Source organism: Takifugu flavidus, chromosome 17, assembly GCF_003711565.1.
Source record: "Takifugu flavidus isolate HTHZ2018 chromosome 17, ASM371156v2, whole genome shotgun sequence".
NCBI classification, from domain to species: Eukaryota; Metazoa; Chordata; class Actinopteri; order Tetraodontiformes; family Tetraodontidae; genus Takifugu; species Takifugu flavidus.
The window spans coordinates 6,698,438-6,709,392 of record NC_079536.1 but is presented as its reverse complement, the minus strand read 5'-3'; the positions used below and the strand labels follow the sequence as shown (position 1 = coordinate 6,709,392).

General features: G+C 40.4%; 1 protein-coding gene across 1 annotated transcript; it reads left to right on the top strand.

Moving 5' to 3' along the window:
- Nucleotides 1-106: 106 nt before the first annotated feature.
- fen1 (flap structure-specific endonuclease 1) lies at nt 107-3,819 on the top strand. Its single transcript, XM_057012603.1, has 12 exons — nt 107-243; nt 520-614; nt 731-833; nt 927-1,029; nt 1,682-1,745; nt 1,887-1,996; nt 2,225-2,361; nt 2,544-2,610; nt 2,708-2,839; nt 2,926-3,077; nt 3,359-3,473; nt 3,585-3,819. The coding sequence occupies exons 2-12, from the start codon at nt 533-535 to the stop codon at nt 3,660-3,662; spliced, it is 1,143 nt and encodes a 380-aa protein (XP_056868583.1). The 5' UTR covers nt 107-243; nt 520-532; the 3' UTR covers nt 3,663-3,819.
- The last annotated feature ends 7,136 nt before the right edge of the window (nt 3,820-10,955 follow it).

Below are 10,955 nucleotides of genomic sequence, written 5' to 3'. Positions count from 1 at the left end.
TTATTTTTTGTACCCACCGGATTTCCTTTTTCATAAAAGAGCCAATGAAATGCCTTGTCGGTACTTCCGCCTTAGCGCTCAGTCACGCTTAATCAAACCTGCACCATCGCTGCACGCTCCTCTGGAGCAGCTGCTCCTTCCGTGCTCGCAGATTGATCACGTCTGGTTTTGGATTTCCCGCGAATGCGCGGCAAATCTTGCGCTCGATAATCTGCTGCCATTGATCACAAAAGCGCTGAGCTGGTGAGTCTATTGTAAAAAAAAATCGAATTATTTAGCCTAGTTTATTGTATGCATTGTAGTATAGTAATGGCATCGTGTTTATTGTTTATTCGTAATGGTGTGGAGCCGTGTTTAACCGTTCATGCCTCAATACAATAGTCAACTGCATGTTTGTGTTGATTTAGCTCTCTGGCAAAGTAACCAATTGAATGTAAGCAAAGTTATGTGGCCAGGACGCCACATTTACTTAGTAATTTAGTAATTTGCCGTTAAGTTGTGTGTTTTTGTTTGTTTCAGGCAACACATTACAATGGGAATACATGGACTTGCTAAGTTGATTGCTGATCAGGCCCCTGGTGCCATCAAGGAGCAAGATATCAAGAACTATTTCGGTCGCCATTATAGTTGCCGTTTAATTATTTATTTCGTGTTTAAAATTGTCATGATTTACTTTTCTTTGAACTTGTTGTGATGTAAATAAACAGCTTGGTTTATGATTTTTTTCCAGGGAGGAAAATTGCCATTGATGCCTCTATGTGTATGTATCAGTTTCTGATTGCTGTACGTCAAGATGGTAATGTTCTGCAGAATGAGGACGGAGAGACAACAAGGTCCGTCCACTTTAAAACAGACACATTAACAACTGTCAAAATGTTGACGGGCACTGGCACAAGGTTGACACTAAGCTTTGGTCTTTATTCTAGCCATCTGATGGGAATGTTCTACCGGACAATCCGTATGCTGGAACATGGAATCAAACCAGTGTATGTGTTTGATGGCAAGCCTCCACAACTCAAATCGTCAGAGGTACGGTAAATATATAAATAGAACACTTTCTTGCCAGATAATTGACTAAATTGAGTAAGTAAATGAATATTGTTGAGACACTCAGAGGGATGAAAATAGGCTTAATTGTCTGAGGACAACAGGATTATTAAAACATGCCAACATGTTTCAGCCTGACAGGCCTTTATCAGGGCAGTTACAAAATAGCTGCCAAATGAGTTTCTGACTGTTATATATTGTGTTGCATATCTCCAAACTACCTTATAGTAAAAGTAATTGAATAAAAGTAATTTTTCCTTTTATGGTAAACTCATATCCTTCTGAAATGTAATGTAGTTGAACCAAATAGTTCCCTAAGACGAAACTAGATCTAGATCAAGCGGTGAACTTTTGAGTATTACATTGAAAAGAACATTTCATAATCGTTTTCCTCATAAATTGGTTATGACCCCAGTAGTGATGGCTGCCTAATCTTCTCTAAGGATGGTGTAAAAAGTATCCAAAAAAAGTGGTACTTACTCACAATGCATTTTAAAATCTAACATTGTCTGACATACTTACACTGGCCTTCATGCTTTTAAATGAGTAGATTAGAGGTTTCATTCTAATTTGTTTTGCTACACCTGTTTTCTTAATAGTCTAACTTTGCCTTTACTCTGATTTTCATTCTCAGCTGGAAAAGAGAGGAGAAAAGAGGGCAGAAGCAGAGAAGCTTTTGGCTCAAGCTCAAGAAACTGGTAGAATACATGTGTTTCAGTATATTAATATTTTACACTATATCTCCTTAATTGTCTACATTAAATTAAGTTTTATATTTTAAATGTATTTATTTTATTTAGAAATGTACCAAAATGTCTAAAATCTTCGCTTCTCTCCAGGGGAACAGGAAAATATTGAGAAATTCAGTAAACGTCTCGTAAAAGTTACCAAGCAGCATAGTGATGAGTGCAAAAAACTGCTGACCCTGATGGGAGTGCCTTATATTGAGGTAAGATCACTTTTTACTTCATCCATGAATTTCCTTTTATACAGTTATATTTGAACTACATCAGGAGCTAATTTTAAGGAATCTCTCAATCTGGATAACTTTAAAGAGTAATTCTATAGGTAATTTAAAGTGCGACCACGAACCTCACAGCAGAGAAAGAATTGCAGTAAGATAAATGGGGTGAATTGTCCCAATCTTTTTGATTTTTTTCTTTTCTTTCTGATTTAGGCTCCTTGTGAAGCAGAGGCCAGCTGTGCTGCTCTGGTGAAGGCAGGAAAGGTCTTTGCCACAGCAACAGAGGATATGGATGGGCTTACATTTGGGACAAACGTTCTACTCAGACACCTCACTGCCAGTGAAGCAAAGTAAAGTGTAGTCATTTATATAACTAATGCTGGTTTAGAGAGCCTGGCCATTACTTCGACATTTGATGCTTTTCTTTATGCAGGCAATTTTTTTTCACCATTAATGGAAACAACTAAATATGTGCAGTAGGTTTGTATGTCGAAAAGTTTAAATAATGATATATTTTATTTATTTTTTTTAGAAAACTTCCCATTCAAGAATTCCACTTCTCCAGGGTCCTGCAGGAAACTGGTCTGACCAATGAACAGGTAAAGGATTGGCTGAAATTTCACAACATGAGTACCTGGGCTCTGAGGATGCATTGAAGCCCTTGTCTCATTTTTAACCCTCTGTTGTCTATTTTAGTTTATAGACTTGTGTATCCTCCTCGGCTGCGACTACTGCGGTACTATCAAGGGTATCGGCCCCAAGAGAGCCATCGACCTGATTAAACAGCACGGCTCCATTGAAGAGATCCTTGAAAATATTGACACAAACGTATGTTCATTACCAGCATAGTTTGGATTTTGTGGAAGTTAATGGCCAAGGAGGGGTCAGCTCTTGTCTTCTGTATCCTTCTGCAGAAGTATCCTTCTCCTGAAGACTGGCTGTTCAAAGAGGCTCGGGGTTTGTTTGTGAACCCAGATGTGGTGGATTGTTCCACAGTAGAGTTAAAGTGGGGGGAGCCAGATGAGGACGGATTGATCCAGTTCATGTGTAATGAGAAACAGTTCAGGTAAGTTAAGAGATGAAATATTTGTTGACACCTGAGTCACCAAAAAATCTGGTCATTATGTAATTTATCAATTACAGTACAGAAATTGGAGAATTTGTGTAACTTTAACTATTAAAAAAAAACAACCTCAAACTATCTCATTCCTGAAATCAAAATGTGACAATTGATGATAATCAAAAACTTTGAGAATGTTTTAATCTATTTTCACATCTGCACATTGAATATACATTGAAATGGAATCTTTTTTTTGTCTTTTGTTTACATATACTTCACTTATGCAGTGAAGACAGGATACGTAATGGCTGTAAGAAGATTGTGAAGAGCAGACAGGGCAGCACACAGGGGCGACTGGATTCTTTCTTCACTGTCACTGGCTCTCTATCCTCCAAGCGGAAGGTACGCAGTCATCTGAATAATTGCACATAGATTGTTATTTTCATCTTGTGTTGCTGTGATGACGCTGAAGTCGGTGTCAGTCTATTCACTTGATATTTGTGTCAATTATAGGAACCAGAGGGGAAAGGATCAGCAAAAAAGAAGCAGAAGACTGGAGCCACACCAGGCAAATTTAGAAGGGGGAAATAGAACTGTGAAATCCCAAATGTTCTTGTTGTCTCACATCCATGTTATTTTTCAGCTAAGATTTTTTGATGTTCGTGACCAGACAAGTTTTTTAATTATCGACAACTCTTGTGTGTTTTTAAAAAAAAAAAAAAAAAGAATAAAAGTGATAAAATCTTAATGGAGCACCTTTACAATTATTAATCTAGATTTATTATAACAATGCATCCTATCATAGCTTGAAGGACAGAACCTATATTTACAGTCTCATACAGCCTTGAAGGAAAAATAAAATGTAGTGAAATTTAGTAGGTTCATCTCAATGATAAATATATACATTTTGATGTAAAGTTAAAAAACTTCTCATTAAAATTCAGGAAAACGGTGAGTTAGCAGTGAAATGTAATGTTTCAGATTCCTAAAAAACACATCAGGTTCTCAGAATACAAATATAAAATACAGAGGCAGTCACTACTGTTTACATTGTACGCAAATTTCCCTATTGTGGCACCAATAAATTATGTGTTTATGTGGGTCCAATGTGTTTGGACTGCTTAAATGGATACACAAAAACCTCTGCACAATGATATTCAGAACTGCAGAATTGTCACAGCACAAATCTAAAGTACTAACCCTTTTTTTTTTTTAAATATACGGCATGACTTCAAAGCCATATACAGAAGAAATGAAAGAATTACTATATATAACATGAAAGGTTTCTTATTTAAATTGTTCTTTTTTGCTATTATAACAGAGGGAAGGGCTTTAAATTGCCATTATCCTTTCAAGGGGGTCAGATTTTGGAAAAAACATCCCTCTGTATACTGATTACCAACCACATGTATTTTGTTGAACTGTTTCATTCATAGTAACCAGCTGCTAGAAGCAGAAATACTTTTTATTTCCATAAAGCATCTTTTGGTTGCCAGCGTTGTGTACCAGCTGCCCGCTATAAACCATAATACTGACACCTGCTGGGCACCCATGGTAAAAAGAATTCTCAAAATTAGAGCAATCAGGGAACCTCATAAATAATAATTATAGCAATAAATGCTGGGCCACACATTCCACTTTTAAAGATTCTGGGGACCACAAGTAAACCAGTATTCTGAGAGCGGCGCCGGAGCTTGGCCTATGATAACTTTGTGGGTCAGAAGACTCCTCTTGCTTTAATTGACAAGCCAGGAGAATAGTGGGTAGTTATATAAATATGGTTGTCTTAAGTAATATTCTAATTTCACGAGTCACAAAATTTTGAGTTTTTGAGTTACTTACTTTACTGGGCTTCATATTCACACTCTATGCCTTCAGAACTTATAGACCACGGCCTCTGAGCCTTGTGGTCACATTTTTTGAGCCCTCCTGAACAGGCAGGCTTATGAGGTCTGGCTGTCCAACATGGTCAAGCCATTGTTCAGCTATGAGTCTGTGGCTTTGGTCCACGATTTGGTCATTGAGCATGGCAAAGAGGCTGGAAGCTAAGAGAGGGATGGTGATGCAGCTCATTGAACATTAAGGTTGTGTTGTTTTTTACCAAAAAAAAAAAACCCTTGTAAGATTAATAAGCGGGACCCAGACCGTTGCGTGTGGGAAGTGCTCACCTGCGGCTTTGCTACCACCTGCACTTGCAGGGTGATGATCAATCTGTCCTATGAGTAGCTGTTGCCAAAAGACAAAATGACCCTGGGTCTCATGTACAAAGGGTGTGTATGCAATTTTTTCCACACTAATCTTCCGATGTATCAAACGTGAAATGACCGTGGAAATGTGAGCCAACCTTGTGGCTGGCTTTTGTGACGTTGGTGACCCTCGGCAGTGATGCTGGCAAACTGTTAATATTGTCAAAAATTGCATTCCTGAGAGTGATGTGCACATTAGTGACAGAAGTGACAGAGGGACAATTAACACACATGTGTTTGCGTGGATTCAATGAGGGAAACGGTGCAGAAAATACCGTTAACGACAATAGCAGCTTTGGCACTATTAGATGATCTTGCCAGTGGAGCAGTGCACAAAGAGAAAGGGTTTACAGAGAGTGAGATGATTTTTTGCAGCCACACTTGGAACGTGTAATGGCCAGGAGCCACGTCCTGCCTGTGCCAGTGTGCAATTTACAGTGAGAGCAGGATTTGTTTTTAATGTAATCAGAGCTGTCGACTGCACACACATTGTTATAAAGATGCCATCACAAGATAAATTTGTTTACGGTACGTAAACAGGAAGAATTTTCATTTGATCACATTACACGAACACAATCAACTAATATGGGTGTTTGGTGGCCTGTATCAGCGCATGATTTATTCATTCTGACCAACAGCATGGTCGGAAAATAGGCTACAAGGTGGCACAGTGCAGGATGGGGGGCTTCTTGGTCATTTAATTCTCTTAAAATAATCCCCTTGACAGGCGTTGAACATGTGCGCCCCTGAATATCATTCTATCATGGCGAATCTCTCCTGAGAGCGGTTGTTGAGGCCAAAAAGATAAATGATCAATTCCGCGTCTTTGGAAACTGTAGCCTTTTCAATAATTTCCTCAGTGTGTCTGAAGTTCACCTCTGGGTTACTCTCTACCTGCTGGTGTTTGAGCTGGGATTCTGCTCAGGTTGGGGTCATCCAGCACCAGCCACCATTTGCTGACGCTCATGCCCCAGTCCTATATTTTATTTTGATTTTAGATTTGCCTGGTAGCTGTATGTGTCACTGTTTAAGGTGAGTAGGGCTGCTGAGGGGGTTGCCGTGGTTGCAGGTTGACTCTGGACAGCTGAGCTTGGAGCCCTCTGTGGTCACAGGGACCAGCCTGGACCCTCCACTAATTTCTCTCTCTTTGTACTACAGGTGATCATTCCCCTGACCCCTCCATTGCTGGGGTTAAAGGAGTTAAGTGAGTGATGGATATATTTAGATTCTCTCGCAATGCGATCCAACAACAACCCAGCTTTTATGAGAGAGAATGGCTGGTGCTTGTTAGTCCCCAGTCCTCCTCCCATTTGACAGAATCAATCAATCAATCAATCAATCAATCATCAATCAATCAATCAATCATCAATCAATCAATCAATCAATCAATCAGGTAGAAGACAGAATAGGCAGAGATCAGGGAAATACATTATAACAAAGTGCTGGTGTAGTAGTTGAGTGGGTCAGTGGGGTCAGAGGTCAGATGTCAGCAGGTCAGGAGAGGAGAGGAGAGGAGAGGGTTATAGTGGGGACCTGATAAAAATACTGTATAGTTATTAATGGTTTGGGAGTTTATATTGGTTATTAGTTTCTTCAGGGAGCATGTTGGAATGCCTAATCTGGTCGGGAGTAGGGTAGGGTTAGGGGTTATAGGTCGTTGACTCAGGCCTGATGGCCCAACTGAGTGAAACATGCAAATCCACAAGGGGGCGCCATTTGAATGAATAGTGTCAGGGTTCTGTTCGACAGAATACCGTAGGCTAATAGGCTGGGATGGGGTTAAGCCAGGTTAGGCCCTAACCATTAGGATAATAGGCTAATGGGCTAGGGTTAATTAGTGTTAGGTTTAGGTTTCATGGTTTGGAGTTAGTTTTAGTTTTTGGGTTAGGGTTAGGGTTTGAGAATTAGGGGTTAGGTTAAGTCAGGTTAAGGTTTAGGGTTAAGGGTAGTGCTAGTTAGGGTTGATTAAAGTTAGGTTAGTTAATGTTAGGTTAGTGTTTAGGGTTACAGTTTTTAGGATTTTGGGGCTAGATTTATCAGCACTGGCTTTCTCATTGGGGACCAGGCCTGGGTGGGCAGAGAAAGAGCCAGTCACTCCTCTTGATCAGGATGTTAAAATTTGTTTTAATGGATACCGGTATATTTCTTTTTTTTATTAAAAAGGAGAATTAGTTACTTAAATTGTTAATAGACACATAAATAATTAATGTGAGCATAAAAGTTTAAGAATAAGATCATTTTTTACAGGGAGAAAATAAAATTAAAAAGATTAAAAGTATTGGGAAAAGAGAGTGGGGTCTGGAGGTTGGGGGCAGTAGTGCAGAAGTACTAGAAATAAGTGCTATATAGTTAGAGGTTGGGCTTAAGGTTAGTTTTAGGGTTAGGTCTAGGGTTAGACTGCCTACAAAGGAACAAAACGCCTTTTTCCTCATCCATTTATTTACTGATGTACATTTGAAGACATTTGATGCCAGGATTTTAAACTACTAAATTATATGTGACAAGCAGCATTAACATGTTGGAAAAAAGATTTGTTTTCAAGTCTGTCTGTTGGGGAATAATGGTTTTACACCAATGGAGGGTGGAGGGACATTTCTTTAAATATTTTTCTTTATGTATTAGATTTCTGGCAGTTCTGAGTCATTAATTAAAAATAAAGTGGTGGAGTGAAGTCTAAATTACATCCATCTTCTTGTGCAAGCGGACATAAAAGAGCTCCAGCAAAACAATAAAAATTCTTCCTTTATAGGCTGTAAGTCAAACTGTCCCATCCTTCCTAATCTGCTGTGAAACCAGTCCGGCCTCTAAAACATGTTGATAAAGGCTCTCTAAAATTCCGTCATAAGCAACTGAAACAAACAAACGTGTGTCAACAGGAATGCTCAGTCCCATAGTTACCATGTGTTCAAACAGGGCACCGAGAGGTTAAATCTCAGGTCTTTGCCATCTCCATCTCTCTCTCTCTCTCACACTCACACTCACACACACACACAGACAAACTATGTCAAATAGCAACAGGGCTTGTTGTACCTTCAAATATTCACCTCCTTTGTTCGAACATACCCTTCAGAATGCAAAGATAATAAAATCGAGATAATTTTTATCATTTCAGTGTTGCGTACACGTTTTTACAGCTGCACAGTGATAAAGGTGAGGATTATTGCCTGAGTGACTTTGGGTTTTTCTGCCCCCCAATCCTGTCTGCTGAAAATGATTTCCATGTCAAATACATGTCAAACCCTTTTGCCCTTGATGGTGCGATGCACTTTTTGGCAGGCGCAGCTCTGGTGGGACTGACCTGTCTGTCGCTCTGTGACACGTCCCAATAAGATTTATGAAACCCACCATGATGGATGCCACCTCCGTCATGGTTGTTACCTGAGGTTTCATCTCTCTCGGAGGCAGGGGGTCACTCCCTCCACCTTCCAATATCTGCAGTGATTTACACACAAATGGAGGTGTATGTCAGGAAGGGTGACTGATGAGGGGAAAATTATCAATGATGTCAAGCTTGGATAGAAGAGAAGAGGGTCTTTGTTATTATTACACTGGCGGCGCTCCAGGGCCGGTCTTCCTGCGAAGAGGCACTGCCAGAGTGTCGCCATCCCTCTTCGATGAAGCACGTTATGATCTATAGAAGCTCCAACGGTAATGACTGAGAATAAATAGAGCATCATTAGCAGGGCACGCAGCGTGCAGAGGGTTATCCAGGGCAAATATATAAGTTGTGATCCTCGGGTGCACACGGCGGCAGCCCTGGATTCAAATTTAGAAGCGTTTCTCACCTGAATTCACCCGACTGGCATCACTTATCTGTTGCCCAGATCGACCTCTGCTGGAAAGTCACGGACTGACACACGCCAACTCAAATATCCAGCCCCTCAACTCTTTAAAATAATGACTCACATCTTCAAACATCACTCACGAGGGCCGAGATAAAAGATCTCCAGATACTCAGGAGGCCACAGACGGCCTACACTCAAACTGTTACACATAAACAGATTGTATAAGACACTCCCTCACACACAGACGCGCTAAATGCACAGATGTAAGTGAGGAAGTCAGAGAAACAAAGGGTTCCTTTCATTAGACTGAAACTGTACTGAACAGAGGGAAACTGTTGTAATTCAACCTTTGTGGACTGAAGTGTCAAGTTAAAGGCTTGAAAATACAACTGAACAAATGATTAAGTGGACCCAGTTATGTAAAAAAAAAAAAAAGTACATTTTCTTCAGAATATTTGATAATTTCGTAGATGCTTCTATCCATCAATCCATCAATACCACCTTGAATGTGGACCAGGTTGGCATTCCCCATAGAGGTGAGAGGAGGAACCCTGTTTCCCCTCTAATTCTTGGGGCCCAACAGCATTTTAAATCTAACAGTCATATTTTAGGTCTGGAAGCCCTCCGCCTCCACAGCTGCTGGTTTGGGATCTTTCTGTCTGCTCCAAACTTTTCTCTTCAGTGATTTTAATAGAAGATTATCTTGACTTCTTATCAAAGAACCTGATTCCTTCCCTGTCTTAAAGCCTCTTTATGAATGTTCATGAAGGCGTCCTTTCATTGCAGACTGTAGATAAACATTATCCAAAGTCGTCTCGTCTTCTTTATTCTAATAACATACCAAAATGTTCAGCTGATCGCTCCTTGCTATCCTTGTTTGATGGCTGCATTTCTCTGGACTGTAAATTTTTCCTATAATCCCACCCAAAGTCTGCCAGAGATAGCTGGAATGTTTCATTTGGAAAAGGTGCATGAATGCACCCATCAGGCTGTTTTCGGAGCACTTCTGAGCACCTGAAAATGTGGACACTCTTTCACAGTAATTACTAATCAGAACTGAATGCCTGCACTTTAATCACCTCACTGCTTCATTTCAAATATGTTTTGCTGACTTCTAAAGGGCAGATGAATGACATCTGTAACCAAATCCAACCCTCCCCTCTCCATTTCACACAGTCTCTTGCCTTTGTCAAATACAATGTGTGTGTGATTCATTACAGTAGCACCATAAACATACGTACTCTCTGCCATGGAACATTACCGCGGTGGGCTTAATCCCCTTCCCCTGATGGTCTCTGACAGGAGCACAGCCAGGGTGGGAGGTGCAGGGTCGGACGCCTTTCAGACTTAAAAACACACACGCTTTGATGTGCACTTGCAAATGTGCTGGAGCCAAAACAAACTCTATGCGGCCGCTCCATCATGGGTCGGCGACTTCATCACCTTCGCAGTGGAAATGCATCATCCAATTAGAAAACAGATGTTTAGACTCATCTTTCAAGGGCAGTTTGTGGTGAGATTTTTAAATCCACCCATCAAACACCAGCTCGGTGAAGCTGCTCCTCTGGTTAAGGCTAATGTAGATATTGTTGCTTGATATGCTTTACAGTGAGAAGAAGCCAGAGCTCCTAATCAGAGCCCTGCCGGCTCTCTAAGCCTGTTTTAGAGGAGCGGAAGAAGTTTATTACAGATTGTTACAAATGTTCTTCAGCAGGTGCAAGGTGGGTCAGACTCCTGGACCCACAGCAGAGGGAACATTCTGATCGCTGACTGTGATGAGAATCTTTACTGATATAAAGGTTGCAGGAAAAAAAAAAAAAAAAACCCCCAAACATGGCTCTAAGAACGCTCAG